The sequence below is a fragment of the Crocodylus siamensis genome, chromosome 13 (assembly GCF_052110815.1).
Source record: "Crocodylus siamensis isolate JL-2025a chromosome 13, ASM5211081v1, whole genome shotgun sequence".
In the NCBI taxonomy this organism is placed as follows: domain Eukaryota; kingdom Metazoa; phylum Chordata; order Crocodylia; family Crocodylidae; genus Crocodylus; species Crocodylus siamensis.
This window is the reverse complement of record NC_143407.1, coordinates 36,049,075-36,065,740: the sequence shown is the minus strand read 5'-3', so window position 1 is coordinate 36,065,740 and position 16,666 is coordinate 36,049,075. Positions and strand designations below refer to the sequence as shown.

The window sequence follows — 16,666 nt, the reverse complement described above, 5'->3', positions numbered from 1 at the left end:
TCTTGCCAAATTTATCACTGTGCTACATCTGTGTTATGAAGATACTGGGAAGCCTAGTTCAGTTCCTTTTGATTTACCATTATGTATTAGGTGTTTGCTATCTTTTAAATAGCATTTCTGATCATCCACTCCTGAACAAGACTGTTTGCATTGCAAAACAATGTTGATGCGGCAGTTGCTATTGACTGATGCTATATTTTTCTTTAATCTCTTGGCTGGCATTGTCAGTCAGAACTTCTGAAAGCCAAAGATCACGGTGGAGTGTATGCACTCCTACACATTATCATCAGGGACTTGACTGAAAAAGTGTCTAACAAACAAGCCACAAACATAGGTTTGTACCTTCAGCATGCAACTGCCTTCCTGTTACCAGAGGCAGTGATATTTGAGTGATTTATACAATACTTTCACTTAACAGTTTGGAATGAAACGGTTTACGGCATATCTGAATAGAAGAAAAGGTCACTTAGAATAACATTTAAAATTAGCAAGTGTCTACAGATGATACCCTGCACTTGGTTAAACCAGTTCAGTTGCAATACCTTGGAAGTTTCTTCATCCAAAAACTTCCCCACCTATTTGGTGTCAACATTTGCAAATGTGACTTTCCACTGCATGCTTGGTCTGTGGTGTTTGGCTGTCCTGTCTAGAATGAACTTTAATCCTATGTTTCCTTTTCCAGCTATGATTTTAGAAAAGCCAGACCAAGGAAATCTGGCTTTCTGCTTTTGAAGATATAGTAAACTTTCCCTTCCAGTGGATTCTTCTCTAACACAGCCAGTGAAAACAAAGCACTATTTGCTCCAAGACAGCTAATCTCTCCCTCATTTAAAAGAAAGGATAAAAAGGAGAGAAATCCTGTGTCTCTACTACAGAGTGCAAAGTAACGTTTGTTTTCCTTGTGCATGTGGCATTCGCAATAATGAAGGTTTTTAAAGAGATGAAGAGGCAGTTCATGAACCCATCGCTGAGAAACTGGTCGGCTTCACTAATGCTTCACCCTGTCTCAGAAGGAATTTTAAGCAAACTATCTGGAACAGGACACGAGCCACACCAGGGAGGGGATAAGTTTTGCTGTAGTTCTCGTTCTACTACTAAACTTTTTTGTTCCGTGTTTTGTTTTGTTTTGTTTTTAACGTGCAACTGCAAAGGCCTCAGGGTAGCTGCCCTCACATCACCCACTCGAGCTGTGAACCTGAAATGTTGAACAGTAACCGAGTGATCTTAAAAAGCTTATAAGAGTTTATTTTTCCTTACTTGAACTAGATGAGCATTTGCCTGTAAGATAACTGGACTTTACTTCATACCTGCATCAGTTTTGACAGGCATAACGTGGTCAGGAGTGAAGACTGGATGGTGTAGCTTATCCTGCCTGTGTCTGAGCTTTTACACCTACATGAACACACACATTCCCCTGCTTCTAAAACGCAGAAGACTTGCAGTCCAGTCTTTCACCTGTGCAACTCTCCAGCCCTGATTCATTGCTCCGAGTCCAGCACGCCGCACTGAAGAGACTCTGCCTAGCAGACTGTTTCGTTTTCTTACTGTTCCATCCTACAAGTAGAAAAAATAATTGCTCTCATGCGTTGTTGCCATTCTCCATAGCCTGCTCTCCTCAAACCAGTATAGTATCTATTCCCAGACCTTTGTTTTTAAGGAAGGGTTTGTTGTTTCATGACGCTTGGCCTCTTTCTTCCCTCTAATCCCCATCCCTGTGGTTATTTTCAGCGTTTGCCATTTGTATAGCCTTTCATTTAAACAAAGAGCCACCCTGTCCTGCACTTCTGTTCTTTTGATCTCCAGTGAATCGATTCTGCAGAGTATACGAAGCACTTGAGGTGTCACTCCGTTACATTATCACTGTCTTTTTATTGTAAAACATTTCTGTTTGGGGGTTTTGTTTTATTCTTCCGATTTGCTTTTTCTCTAGCCTTATGCAAAAAAAAAAAAAATCATCACCTGATAAGAATTCTCAATCGCCTCCAATTCTCAGACCGCCTTGATTGAGTAGAAATTGTTATTCTGTTGCAATATTTGATTGTATAGGGGCACCTGGTATTGTCTATAAGAAGAAGCAAAAAGGCTGTGTATAGGTTTTTTTGGTACTGTGTACCTCCTCTTATTTCTCTCATGCCCAAGTATACATGTACTTAAAGCATACTATATTTAATTGTGTTTTGATTTAAAGATATATAAATATTAAAATTCGTGTCAGTTTTCTGTTTTGATGGAATTTGATTTTTCCTATGTATCTTTTAAACATGGGTCATCTCTTTTTCATGGGGCTGGGTGGTGGGGGGGAAAATCCCCGGGTAGTCCTTGGCTAGTAAAACTGGTCAGATGTTATTCTTGTATATACAAGATATATGTATATCTTGCATATTTTAAATTTTTCATGTGGAAACTATGCATATTGGTGTAAAATCAAAGCTGTTGTTTTTCATAAAAAGAAGTCTTTTGAGTTTTTTTTGGTTTTTTTTTTTTTTTTTTTAAAGGAAAAAGCACATCAATAGACAGGCAGGCCTGTTGGTGGTCTTTGTGCTGATAACTGGTTTGCTTGACCACTTACTGCTGCTTAAAATGCAGCTATACTCACATTGAGAAATCTGCTGCGCATCAGTTTTGAAAATCCAGGTAACTGATATGGGTCAGGGCTTGTGCAAAGTAAGATTTGATCACTAGTCTTCCAGTTGTAAATGCTCACCTGCCTTGCTGTGGTGGGGGAGAGGGTCTCTCTAGATTCTCAGTCTAGTAGTTTTTTCCATTTCAGTGCCAAAGCATCTTACTGATGATGTGTGTCGTTGGAAGTCTGAATTGTGACATTTCTAGTGACACCCAGCTCTCGATAGGCAGATATTGTTCCAGCAAATGAGCGAAGCATTCCAAAGAACATGGATTTGGAAAACAGCACTAAGCTGATGAAGATTCAACTACCTGTGGCCCCTGCTTGGGTACAGCTACTCAGGTGCACAGGATAAAGCAGTGATTCTCTTTTTTTACTCCCCTGAAATACTGAGGTGACAGGAAAAATAGTGAGGAGCCTTGCACGTTGTCACAAGTAACTCGGAAAGCTTTCTTTTCTTTTCTTTTAGAAGTGCAGGATCCTAAAGAAGATGGGCAGGAAAGAAGAAGAAAGCTTCCAAATCTTGGTGGTAGATCAGGGTAGAAGAGGCCAGGCTCATAATGTTGTGCTTTCCGTCCCTGCCAAATAGCTGCAACAGAAAGGAAGTTCAACTGCTTGGGCCTGGCAATCTTAACTAAAGACATGGGGGAAGATAAACGTGGAAGGATGAATAGTACTGGTTTGACTAAATGTATTTTGGTGCAACCCTCTGTGTGGCTCACGTCAAGCCAATTTAATAGTGGCTGACTCAAGCTATGTGGATCCTGGTAACGCACAGCTTCCTTGGTGCTATAGCTGCTGGGCAAGATGAATGAAAGCACAGTCATTCCTGTATAGTACGAGTAACTTGAAAACTGTAGGAGGGTGAGTGGCAGCACTGTCATAATTGCCTATGTGTCCTGAATAACCTCGAGCAAGTCTCATCGTCCTCATAACCTAAAGCTCTGAGCACTGGTAACCCCTAGCCAGTGCCATTGTCTAGACCATCAATTAAACGAATGCTTATAAGTAACATGACTATTCCTGTCTAAGCTACTTCAGCTCCAGCAGTTGGGAAAAGCATTAGGTTGGCTGTGGCAAGTAAGCACCAGATGTTTCCTTGTTCTGGGTCCACATGCATTTTGATTCTTGTCTTCACCTCCACAACACTTGCTGAACCTGCTGGCTTCTAACGTCACAGCATCTAGCTGTGACTGCTGGAAAGAGAAGCTATTGACTGCCTCCAGCCCACTTCCATCTTTTTGGTGAATGAATGTCCCTGCGCTGCAGGCAGATTGCTGCTCCCCAATGACTTGGTTTTGCTGCCCAGCGGATCCGTGCTCTTTGTGCAAGGAAGGTGATGACTGCTCTGAAAACCATGCTCGGGACTTGTTTTTATTGTACGCGTTTAGAATGTGCCACTACTGACTCTATGATGAAACCTAAATAAAGTGGGAGACGTGTAATCTGAACCTGCCTGGGTGCTGCTGTCTATCTCTTTTGCTGGTGGGTTGTTCCTCACAGCATTGCTGCCTCACATATGTGGGGTTAAGGAGCAAGAGGCCTGTTTTGTCAATGCAGTTTAATGAACTTTCTTCTTTCCCTTGGTACTAATTAGCCCTCATTCACAGCAAGCCTGTGCAGCTTGGAAGGGCATCTTTGACAGGCTGTGAACTTAAATCCTGTGGAGCCCCTTTGTAGTCTTTGCAGTGCTGGTGCAACTCTGGAAGTTATTTCTTGGTATCAAAGTGTGCCTTTGAACTGAGCTCTGAAGAAATCCTTAAAAATGGGGGGGAGCACCTACCATGTTGGAGGATCCCTGAGTCTCGAGTCGGTTTGGAGTAGCTCAGAGGTGTGAGCTCCTCCATTTTAACTGGCGGGGGGGTGTTGACTCTGAAGCAGAATGACAGCACCGTCCCTCTTAGCAGTGTCAGTTCCACTCAAGCAGCTGAGATACTATCCCAGGACCTCAACCTGCCTCCATGGCTGCCGGAAGAGCCAGGTTCCCCCTTTTCTCCTGCTGGAGATGCAGTGCTCTATGCCAAAACCTGCTGGCTCATTCCAGACTGAATAATCCAAGGACCCTGGCTCAGCTCATTTCATGCATTTTCTTTTTCAAAGTTCTTTTTCCGAGACTTAAGTTATCACGGCACCTGCCCCTTCCTGCAGCAGTCTGCTCCACTACTGCGCAGTCTTGGTTATGCCGTCTGGGACACCAGAGTTGCCCAGATCTACTGTCCCCGGAAAAATCCTACTGATTCATGAGATAAGTTCTAACACTATCCCAAGACATTGCAAAGTGCATCAGAAACGCCACTCACTAAAACCTGAGTAGAACAGTGTTGTGTACATGTGCCAGTCCTGGGCTATTGGCTGGCTTGTGCTTGGGAGAAAATGTGTTTAACTGAGGCTAACACAGCAGTGACGGATAACTTGGGTCCTGTGCATACTTGACCATGTCTGGCTGCAGCAAAGGGGCCAGGGGGCTGGGGAAAGGGGATACTGCTGTTAAGTGCTCTGACAACGTCCAGGGCATCACCAAGCCGGCCTTCTGCCTCCTGCCTGGCCGCGGCAGCATGAAGCACATTGCTGGCCGATCTTGAGGAGACCCATGCCGGGGTGCTGAAGGTCTTCCTGGAGAATGTGATGCTGTCACCTACACTGGCACAAGTGTCAGACTGTGACCATTGTGAACACGGTCTATGCACTGAAGCACCAGGGTTGCACCCTGTATGGATCTGACAGCTAAACTCTCAGTATCGAAAACCAGTAAAACAATTGTGCCTGATCTGAGTTAGCAGCTCAGATCTGAGCCCTGGGCTTCCCTATGGGAGCTGTAACCCCAAGGAACCTTGTCTTCAGTCCTGTTTTAACTGGTGCTAGGTAATGGGGGCTATCCAGTCTAGTCCATGCACCTTCTCGGCTAGCGTAGATGCGCCATAAGCATGATACAGCTACACGGGTGGCTTTCTGCCTGTGATCCAGGAACACAGCAGGGCTCTGCGCACAACAGGCCAGTCCCTGGGCTTTGTTACTCGCTTCCTTTTTGGATGCTTGCTCTTGTTTAATAAAAAATATACATCAATATGCTAGTAAATGGTGATCTCCCTGTTCCCATTCCTGACTGGGCTTCCTTTGATGTGAGATTGCAATGGAAGGGAGAAGTGGACAGAAGTGACTTCTTGGTAAGCAGGTTTGTTGTATGCTATGATAAAGGCAACCTCTGGGCTTGGGCCTGTACATGGGGTGGACTTAGGAGCATCTGAAGCCCTGGGCTGGAGGGTCTGGGGAACAAGACCCTTGCCAATGGTAGCACCACATGGAGCTGAACAACTGAGCTCTGCTCAGTTGATGGAATTGGGAATTGATTTGGGCCCAGACAACATTTATATTCATATATGCTTATAGTTATATATCTATATGAGAGAGAGAGAGATGGATCTATATAAGGGATAGATATGTGTCTATATGAGAGACATGTCCATATATGTCCATATCTGGATGTCTATTGGGTCATGTGGGCCCAAATCATACATATCAATATACCCATCTCTCTTGTATATGAGATATCTCTATCAGTATCATATCTATATAGATCTCTCATATCTATGAGATCTATATGTTTCTCATATATATGTGAGATGGATGGATATATATACACACACCTCACGTCCATATGCACGTGTCTACATAAGAACATGTCCACGTATGTCCATATGCATGTGTCTGTACATGGAAGTGTGAGAGGTGTGTGTATATAGAGCTCTCCTGTATATGTGTGTATGTATATGTATACTGTGTATATATATAGCTCATAGATATGACAGGCCTATATAGACATGCTATAGCTCAGTATGTTGATAGCGATATATTGATATGTATGATTCGGGCCCAAATCGCCCAATATAGTGATTCGGGTCGAGACACATTTATAAATACATAAATTGTATAAACACATATATAGACCGGGGGGAGTGGGCGTGCTGCCTTGCAGGGACCGCTGGCACTGGACCGCGCCGGTCAGTCCGCAATCCCTCGCTGCGCGGATGTCCCGCGGTGCCCTTTAAGGCCCCCCGCCGCCCCGGTTGCACTTACCGCCGGGACGCCCCAGCCGCGTGCCTCGCGAGACGCCGGCGTGAGGTCATCGGTGCGCGCCGCGCGGCGCGTTCGCACGTGCGGAGCGCGGCGCCGAGCCCTGGCCATGCAGGGGGACGTGGAGCGGCGGCTGATCCAGTTCAGGGATGAGGCCGGCCAGGCCCTGGGCTGCCCCTTTGACGCCCCCGTCGACATCACGCCCGACAAGCTGCAGCTGCTCTGCAATGCTCTGCTCCAGGAGGTCTGTGCCAGCGTGGGGGCACAGCTGAGCTGGGGCGACGAGCCCCACGGGACACCACAACCGCTGCTTTCACCCAGCGCCGGGGGACGGGCACAGGGCGCACCTGGATCTCTGACCTCCCTCCCTGGACAGATGCCCCCGCCCCTGCCGGGGAAGCGCGCAAGGTGGGGACGAGCCGGCATGGTGGAAATCTGCCCCCGTCTCTTGTCTTCCAGGAGGAGCTGCTGCCTTTGGCCTTCTACGTCCAGAATGCCGAAATCGTCACGTCGCTGGAGCAGACGCTGGCGGGGCAGGCGGTGGAGTCGGAGCGAGTCCTCGACGTCGTCTACCAGCCCCAGGCCGTGTTCCGGGTGCGAGCGGTGACGCGCTGCACCAGCTCCCTGGAGGGACACACGGAAGCCGTCATCTCCGTGGCCTTCAGCCCTACTGGAAAGTAAGAGGCAGCAGGGCAGGATTACCCAGGCCTGGTGCTGGGCTGGCTGGCGAGGGGAAAGGAAGAGAGCGCCTGGCCTGGGGGAGGCGCCAGGAAGCAGCCCCGTCCTGCGTGCCGCCCTGAGCCCCCACGGGTTGCGTGTTGCTGTTGCAGGTACCTGGCGAGCGGCTCTGGCGACACCACCGTGCGCTTCTGGGACCTGAGCACAGAGACGCCACAGTTCACAGCCAAAGGCCAGTGCAGCAGGAGGGAGGCTGGGGGGTGGCCCTAGGCACGAGGGGGATCCAGGGCAGGGTTTGGGGGGGGTCCGCCAAGCAGGTTCCTTTCCCCTGGCTGTGAGTTCAGGGCTTGGAGCAGACTTTGGTGATGGCACCCCCATGGCATGAGGAGCCTGCAGCCCGTGAGGTCCCTGCTTTGCTGCGCCCCAAGCGGTGTTCAGCGGTGGTTCCCCTGCCCGCCTGTTCTGGAAAACACTCCCGACAGGCTTGCTCTGTCCCGGAGCAGGGCATGGACGTGAGCCCAGGCAGCCTGGCTGGGGCAAGTGCAGGGAATGCCCCCTGCCCTCACCCAGCCCTTGCAGGTGACTGCTGCCTGCCCTCACTGCTGCTCTCTCCCCCTCAGGTCACAGGCACTGGGTCCTCAGCATCGCCTGGGCTCCTGATGGCAAGAAGCTGGCCTCGGGGTGCAAGAACGGGCAGGTGCGTCTCAGTTCTGCACTCAGTCGAGTGCTTGTTCCAAGAGTGTGGGCACGGGGAAACGACCCACCGCAGAGCAGGAGACATCCCCCCTGCACGGTCCAAGAACCAGCCTTCCCAGCACGCTGCAAACGTGGCCGTGCACAGCAGCCGCCTGCTGTGCAATTTGATTGCTGCATTTAGTCTTCTACCACCATTGGCTCTTCTGCCTTGAGGCATCCACTCGCTGCTGCAGGGATTGGGAGTAGTCCTTTGGTGCCTTCCCCTGTTATCAGCTGTGGTCCCTTTGGGCTGGGAGGGTGAAACTGATCCTGTGCCACGGTGCCTGTGGTTGGTGACCTGATGGCCTTGCATGCTCTGCTCGCCAGATACTCCTCTGGGACCCGGCCACAGGGAATCAGATCGGCCGAGCGCTGACGGGGCACTCCAAGTGGATCACGTGGTTGTGCTGGGAGCCGCTCCACGCGTAAGTAATGTTCCAGCCGTGGCTCCTGACTTTGCTGATCGAGAGAGGACATGCTTCTGCCATGGCTCTCCCCAGTGCCCTGGCTGGGAACAGAGTAAGCGTGTAGGAAAAGAGATGCTGAAAAGCGGGCAGTGTTGGAGGACAGGAGAGGTGTGGGCAGTGGACTAGACGCTAGGCTGGAGGCAGGAGACCTGGGTTGGAGTCCTGGCTCTGCCAGGCATGCTGGGGGCCTGTTTCTTGTGCTGCATGATGAAGACTTAGGACTAAAATATGCCAGGGAGCTCCGGTTACCAGCTGGGAGTGGCAAGCATCTTTACGAAGGCTGGGAGCAGGGATGTGAACTCAGGCCTTCCTCCCTGTTGCAGCTTTCCCACATGAAGGGGTTTGGAGGGCTGAAGCTGGGCTTGTCTCCCCGAGTTGCCCCTCAGTCCAGGTGTGCCCAACCCCAGCGCAGAGTAGGGAAGGGGAGGGGGAAAACCACTGTCTGCATGCCGATGTGATGTGGTCCTGCCAGTGCTGAGAGCTCCCTTGGGGCCCTCCTGCTCCCCCGGCTGCCTCAGCCATCCTGTTCATTTATCATGCAGTTCTTTATGTGTGGATCTGGTGCAGATGATAGTTCAAGGCATGATAGAAATGCCCTGGAGCAGAGCCCTGCCAGCAGAAATCCCGGGGGAAGCTTCAGCTGTTCGCAAAGAACTAACTGGATTAAAGGGAACGGATGGCGGGGGGGAGGTGGGCAGGAAGAGAGGAAATGGTTCCCTCGGGCTCTCTGGTCTGCAGCCGCCTGCACTTGTCCCTGCTCTGCTCCTGTCGTTGTGGAAGGGCCCAGCCCTTGGTTTCAGGCTTTGCTCTTCCACTCCCTGATCCAAGTGAGCTGCAGCCAGGTTGCAGGCTGTACCTCCCAGGTGGGCCCTGCGATGCCAGCTGCTCGCCCACCATCTGGTTCAAGCTGTACCCTTAGGAGCCCAGTCTCTCTCCCTCTCTGGCCATGCCCCCTTCTGCCTATTTCCCCCCCGTGTGCCTGCCTGACCCCTGGCCCCAGGATATTACTCTCCTTAAGAAGACCAATGGTTTGTGCTGCTCAAGACACAGCAGTGCTGCAGGGCTTGGCCAAGTCCCATTAGTGCACCTCAGGCACACAGGAGTCCTTCCTTGCCCAGCTCAAAGTCTGCCCTGGCGCTTGGCACTTGTACGTTACTGTGGGGGGACAGACTTAATCCTGGCTCCCTGCCCAGTGCCCTTTGCAAAGCTAAAGGAGCCACGAGCAATTTGCAATGTGTTGCTGAACTCCTGTTGGATTTGCCCTCCCAGCTCGATGGCCACGGGACTGGGCTTTTCTGGGGGGTGATTGGAACAGAGCCCAAGACTGTCCATATGTCTGGCTTGCAAGGTGCATGGGCCTACTCCCCAACCATAGTCTTGAGCGCCTTGTGCTCCTGGAGCCCAACTGGGCAGAGGTATTAGCAGAGCATCCTGCGACATGTCCCAAAACACGTTACCCCCACAAACTGATGTGTAATGACTGCCCGCTGCTTAAGAAAGGAAGTGAGAAGTCCCATGGCCAGCTGATGTGGGAAGCAGTGGGAGGTTGGTATTTCTGTGTCAGTAGGTGGGAGGCCTTGCAGTGGTGCCCAAAGCCCGCTGGGAGCTTACCCCTCACCAGAGAGGCTGCTGCTAACATCTAGGAAGGGCACAGGCTACAAACTGACCGCTCCCCGAAGGAAGTTGCTCTCTGGGCCTCCTGTCTGAGCATCACCCAGCCGCCTTCTCCTCAGCTGAAGATCTCGCGTCCTTAGAGAGCCCTCGCGGGCCCTTGTGGGGAGCCCTCCAGCGCCGTGCTTTGTCTCCCCTCCCCAGAAATCCAGAATGCCGCAACCTGGCCAGCGCCTCCAAGGACGGCAGTGTCCGGATCTGGGACACCCTCGGGGGCCGATGTGACAAGATCCTCACTGGGCACACGCAGTCGGTCACATGCGTGAAGTGGGGCGGAGACGGGCTGCTCTACTCCTCTTCACAGGACAGAACCATCAAGGTCTGGAGAGGCCAGGATGTAAGTGCACTGAGCAGGCTGTAGATGCCAGGGGTCACGATCAGTGGCGTCTGGACAGAGATGCTGCCTGGGTCCTATGGTTCAGCAGTGCCCTGACTGGCCGGGCTGAGGAGCTGCGTGGATTGCTTCACAATGGCGTGGGAGGGTTGGAGAAGCTGAGGCATGGGGGGATCGTCGTGGGCCTGGAGGTTTCGTGGCCTGATGAGGCCCTGTGAGGGCTGATGGAAGAGGGGGCAGGGAGCTCCTGCATTCATCCCCGAGTCCATGGGATCACTTTGCTTTCAGGGGGTGCTGTGCCGCACCTTGCAGGGCCACGCGCACTGGGTGAACACCATGGCTCTGAGCACCGACTACGTCCTCCGCACAGGTGCCTTTGAGCCTGCCCAGGCCTCTGTTAACCCACAGGATATGAACGGCTCCTGTAAGTGCATTTGCCTGGTGGCAGGCTGGGGTGGGTGAGGGGGCGGGCCAGGGCACTTTCCTCAGGGCTGCCGGTGCCCAAAGTCGACCTGAGTGGTCCCAGTCCCCTCCCTGCTCCTCTGTGAAATCATTAGTAGTGGCTTTCCCTTCTCTGAGAGCCTCATGCTCTGCAGAACTGGAGGCCTGCACACATGCTGTGCTCTAGTGCTGAAAGTGCAGCCTCCTCTTATGATCCATGTTGGAGGTCTGAGAGGAGGCGAGTTCATGCCCCTAGATTTGTCCCCTTTGGCATCCTTCCTGGGTAACACCCCGAGGGAGTAGGCTCCATCCATACAGCCAGAAAGCCCAGCTCTGTTGTGCCCCCGTTTGCCATCCCACGTCTAATTCCCTTTCTCTGCTCATGCTCACAGTGATGGAGCTGAAACAGAAGGCACAGGCCAGGTATGACCAAGTCAGGGTAAGTCTGCGGGAGGAAAACCGCCCTGTGCCGTGCTCTGTAATGTTGGTACCAACCAGCACAGAAAGAACAGGCTGGGGCTGGCTCCCTCCTGCCTGCTTTTCCCCCCGGGGTCGGGTGAGCTCCGTGCTCTGAGGGCACAGCCTGCGTACCGCGGTGTGGCACTGAGGCATTTCGCTTGCTTGCTGCAGGGTCAGGTACCAGAGAGGCTGGTCTCGGGATCGGACGACTTCACGCTGTTTCTGTGGAGCCCAGCAGAGGACAAGAAGCCGCTGGAGAGAATGACAGGCCACCAGGCCCTGATCAACCAAGTCCTCTTCTCGCCAGACACACGGGTCATAGCTAGTGCTTCCTTTGACAAGTCCATCAAGCTCTGGGAAGGCAGGACAGGAAAGTAGGTTCCTCCTCCTCCAGAGGATGCTCTGGGGTGCTCGCTTCCCAGGCCACATTGCCACTTGCAGGTTACACACAGGAGGGAATACAGCATGGAATCAGCCGAGTACAGTCAGCCTTCTCCTCAGCCTGGTGCACAGCTTTGCCACTGACTCACTGTGCCCTTGGGCAAGTCCCTTAATCCCCCTGTGCTGTAGGCCTTGTTCTTAAGCTGCTGCACAGCTCCACAACATCAGTGCCCCACGCCCAGGTGCCGTCCTACTGGTTCAGTGCCAAGATGCCCAGCCCCTAGTGCTGCAGGTGAAGCTGTAGATGCCCCAGTTGGAGACTGGGGTGTTGGTTGGGCACACCCAGCATGCTTGGCTGCTGCAGTTGCAGAATGACGCAGTCTTGACTGCTCCTCCACCCTGCCTGGCTGCAGGTGAAGCCCTGGAGCCCAGACACCCCCAGTCTAGCTTGCCATTTCCTTCTGCCATTGTGTGGAAATTGTGCTCTCTGGGGAGTGGCCGCTCCTTTGTTCTGTGTCTGTGTGGCATCTGATACGATGGCAACATTATTTGGGGTCCCTCAGTCCTCCTGCAGTACAGATGATATTCCAGGGTTGGTTATTCCTCTGCATAGCGTGGGCGGTTATATGGGATAGCAGCCATTATGGTGCCTGCGGCTGAGACTGGGCTGCCTGGTAGTTGGAAGAGCATCTCTGATGGATCTTGAAGGAACAATAGAGGAGGATTTAGTATCTCTTCAGTCCCTGGCCGCATACTGGAGAGTGGCCACAATGGCACTTGTACACAGTTGAGAAAGGGCTAATGAACTATGTTACCAGCTGGGGAGGGGCATGGGTGGTGTTAAGCCCATCAGTGGGAGAAGTGCTAGACAGTTTGGAGCCTGTTGGCCTTGCTACAACCATGGGTGAGCCGTGTATTGCCCATCTAATGGGCGTGTGTAAGTACAGTGTATGCCCGCAGAGAGGTACACCATTTGGGATGAGGCCTATGTGCCTGACTACCCATCCTCGCCCTCCCACCCTTCCCGCTGCAGGTATCTCACCTCGCTGAGGGGCCATGTCTCGGCTGTGTACCAGATTGCCTGGTCAGCGGACAGCCGTCTGCTGGTGAGCGGGAGCAGCGACAGTACCCTCAAGGTGTGGGATGCCAAGATGAAGAAACTGGCCATCGACCTTCCTGGCCACGCTGACGAGGTAGGTCTGCCCATCATGGAGGGCCTGGGACATGCCCACTCTGGAGAAGGCAGAGGCTCAGCTCCTCTGCCTTCACCATAAGGCCGGCGGTAGGGGGAACATCTCTACTCTCCTTTGATTGTGGCAATAACCCAGATCTCTGCATTGCTAGGTGTTTGCAGTGGACTGGAGCCCTGATGGACAGAGGGTGGCAAGCGGGGGGAAAGACAAGTGTCTAAGGATGTGAGTACCAGCCCCTCCAAAACCAGCACTTCCCAGCCCTCCCATGTCCATACAACATGAGTGTAAATGCAGCCTTTTGCCTCACTAAATTAACTGTGCTTCATTATTGTCACCTGATGGCAGCACTGAGCAGACCCAGCTGAGATTAGGGCCCTGCACGGTATATATACATCCAGAAAACAGACCTTGCTTGCAGTCTGGGTAGACCTGAGTTTTCAGCTGATTCTGCCCATCTTGGCTCTGCATCGTGGTGGTGGTGGTAGGAATCCCGGCCCTCCCTGAGCTCCCAGGCTGCTCTGCTGGGTGCTCACTGGAGTTCTTCGCCTCCCACCTCTCTGCCAGGCTTGCCTTTCAGCCCTGATACAGCCTGCAGGCCTGCGCTCTCCTTGGTACCACTGTTGTCCTCATGGGACCCTGTGTTCTTTCCCTTTGCAGATGGAGAAGATAGGAGGTGCCATGGAGAGAACCTGCCAGGTGGAAGCTGGCCCCTGCTGCGGCCCAGTGTGTATGGCAAGGGCTGCTTAAGACAATCTCATCTTCTGCCTCATACACGTGTCACTCACTCAGCTCTAATTTTTAATTAGGGAAAGTTTGACTTGGATTTTTTTATGACGCAAAGACCTTTCTTTCTGGATCCAGATGACTGTTCCTGATTGTTAATGTGCCAAGACCTCTTAGAGCTGCAGATCCACTAGCTCTGTTGGGACCCCTGAGCCCCCCAAAAAGCCTGCTTTCTCAGGGGAGAGGGGTGCAAAGATGGAGCCTGTTCATGCTCTTTGCCTTCGTTGTCAGCAAAGCCTCCAGGGACCAGAGCATTCAGTGTGGGCAGAAAAGGTGGGTGTCCCCACCTGACCTTCAGCAAGATGAAAGGGGGAAATCCATCGTATTGTCTCCTGGCAAAATTCAAAGCTGATGTTTGCCTGGGGCAGGTGTCTATGTGTGAGTAGTGTCTCCTGGCTGCTTTCACTGCATTGGAGTGGGGGACAGAGGAGGTTTTGCACCTTGGCTGGTAATAATTCATAATGGGCTGCCTGGAGCATTGTTTGTCAGTCAGCAATACCCCACCTGCCTCAGTCCGGGGAGCAGGCTTCTTGCTTGACTTGTGTGTGTTCTGCACCAGGGCTGGAAGGACCAGGTGTGAAATGAAAGCTGGTGCCTGCACTGCATTGAGTTTCCAGTCTCAGCTGTTACCTGAGAGCAGAGAAGTGAGGGCATTTGCTTCTGGAAGTCAGTGACTCTCCCAGCCCTGCTAACACAGCCTGGCTTGGGTGCAGAGGGCTGCGGACAAAGATAAAGCAGCCTGCTGTCGTTTCTTTTCCATGCAGCTGGGGATATCTGTGGGGTGGGATTGTCTGGTCCGGTGCTGTTAGGTCAATGGCAAAACTCCCCCATCATGATGCAAAATGATTGACAAATCAGTTGGAGCACAGGGCTGTATCTCTTCTGTGGACACACACTGTTTATACCTGTGAAGTCTAAGAACTGGGCGAGTCCAAATATGACTAATGATGAATCAATCGTGTGCTGTCAACTCCTCTGCAGTAATTGCAATAAATGTGCAGTAAGGACCAAAGCGTTCTCCCTCCAGGGCTCTTGTTGGGGTTTGTAAGTGGATAGTTTGGGTTTATGGTGTTTTATCCATCTCAATGGGGGAACTTGGCATGGCTTTGTGCCCAGTGGTGGGACTCCTGCCTAAACATCATGCTGCTGCAAGGAATGCTGACAAGGAGAACAGGAGGTCAGGACAGTAGCCTAACCCAGAGCAGCTTGGGTCCCTGCTTTCCCCGTGACAGCCTGGGCATGGTGTTTAGGCTTTCATTTCCCTGAGCTGTAGCTGGGAATACTCACTTTTTTCCTGCCTCACAAGGGTATTGAGAGTGGATAGGGGGTGCACAGATGCCAAACCTCAGGGAAGATGCAATGCCAGAGTTGCCAAGTTGGATTGACTTCTGCTGCAGCAGAGCAAGAGGCCCAGAGACAAAGGGTTGTTCTGAGACCTGAACTACAACTGGCCCCCAGGGCCCCAGGTCAGCATTGCAAGGCACCTTCCTGCTCCATAAGGGGATGAAGCATCTTTGTTGCACAGCTTCACACCACCCAGAAAGCAGTTGCTTAGAACAGTGTTTCCAAGTCAGATTTCAAGTGAGTGCTTAAACACCAGCCCAGGCTCATGGGGCCTCTCACATTGTACCCAGCTCGCTGCTTTCTATCCAGCAGAGGTGGAGATCGCTTCTGTTTCACCAGCCCTACAAAGCTGAGTTAGTTAACGCTGTGAGGCTGTGACTGTCTCTTGGCCCCAGTCGAGCCTAGAAGATATTGGAACCTTCTGGCTCACTTCAGCCCAGCGCTAGATGCCTGACCTCCTGAGCAGTGAGTCCGGGCAGAATAACTTTCCGGCTTGGGTTATACTGATTGCTGTGTGTTCATCTTTCATTAATGTCACTGGAAACGTGCTTGTAATTCTACAGGCCTGAGTAAGATGCTTTTCGAGCCTCATGTGCTGTTACCACCGTGGCATGGATAATTTTCTTTGAGCTGTTATACAAGACCGAGACCAGGTTTCATTGTTCTGGAAATGACCACCAGCCTATCTGCTCCTCAAAACCACCAAGCAGAGCAGAAGGTTGGAACAGAAGGTTACTTATATAACGTGTATTGATATTAGAGAGTACCAGCAAACTGCTGTACCTCTCAGCATATCCCTCTGCCAGCCGACTCGCCTGACTCCTATCTGCACAAGATCTTCTGGGAAGAACTCAATATCCTGTACACGGTTTGTTAATATGCTTCCTGCAGAGTCGCCTCTCACTGAATTGTAAGGCTGTGCTGTGTCTGTCTACAGAAGCAAAGCAGTTCGCACTTTACTGATGTGAAGGTACGGTGGTTCAGAGGCGCAGCTAATAACCGTCTTTCAGTCTGTCTCGTCCTAGAGATGGAGTCAAAAATGGCGAGAGAAAAGGATTCTCACAGTAGCCTTATCTTTAAATGTTAGCCCAGTACAGAGGAGGGGAAAGCCCACACCAATGATCCTCAGTAGTTATTGAAGGCTTTGTGCTGTCCAAGAAACCAACCTGCCTTCCACCTTTCCACAGTAAGTGGCATCCTCCTCCTTCTGCAGACCAGTAAGTAGAAGTGCAGCGGAAGCAAAGGCCTCAGCCAGGATAAAAACCCCGAGGTGACTTCCTGCTCAGTCTGCCCAGCTGCATTGTTCAGGGGCTTGGTTTTCCATCTCTAAACAGAAACCAGCTTTTTCAGTTGAGTGAGGTGTGTGCCTCCACTTCCTGTCCTAAACATACATTGTGTTGCTGTGGTCACCTTCTCTCCTGTCCTCTGTCCCGGGGGTTAGTATTTAGTACCAAATCGAGTCCACATAAAAGTGGCTTCCATAGCT

General features: G+C 51.6%; 2 protein-coding genes across 2 annotated transcripts in view; both read left to right on the top strand.

Annotated features, from left to right (window-relative positions):
* The window catches only part of AKAP10 (A-kinase anchoring protein 10), a 31,094-nt gene extending 27,026 nt beyond the window's left edge, over positions 1–4,068 (top strand). The window contains exon 15 of the mRNA XM_090024912.1: positions 683–4,068. Within this exon, the coding sequence (XP_089881038.1) occupies positions 683–688 (6 nt within the window). The 3' untranslated portion in view covers positions 689–4,068. The remainder of the gene's footprint in view (positions 1–682) is intronic.
* A 2,684-nt stretch (positions 4,069–6,752) lies between these two features.
* NLE1 (notchless homolog 1) lies at positions 6,753–14,848 on the top strand. The gene is made up of 12 exons (XM_090026093.1): positions 6,753–6,938; positions 7,154–7,371; positions 7,525–7,604; positions 7,993–8,069; positions 8,435–8,532; positions 10,390–10,582; positions 10,868–11,003; positions 11,413–11,459; positions 11,651–11,853; positions 12,894–13,053; positions 13,205–13,275; positions 13,711–14,848. Exons 1-12 carry the CDS (start codon positions 6,804–6,806, stop codon positions 13,721–13,723), a joined length of 1,431 nt encoding a protein of 476 aa, XP_089882219.1. The 5' UTR covers positions 6,753–6,803; the 3' UTR covers positions 13,724–14,848.
* The last annotated feature ends 1,818 nt before the right edge of the window (positions 14,849–16,666 follow it).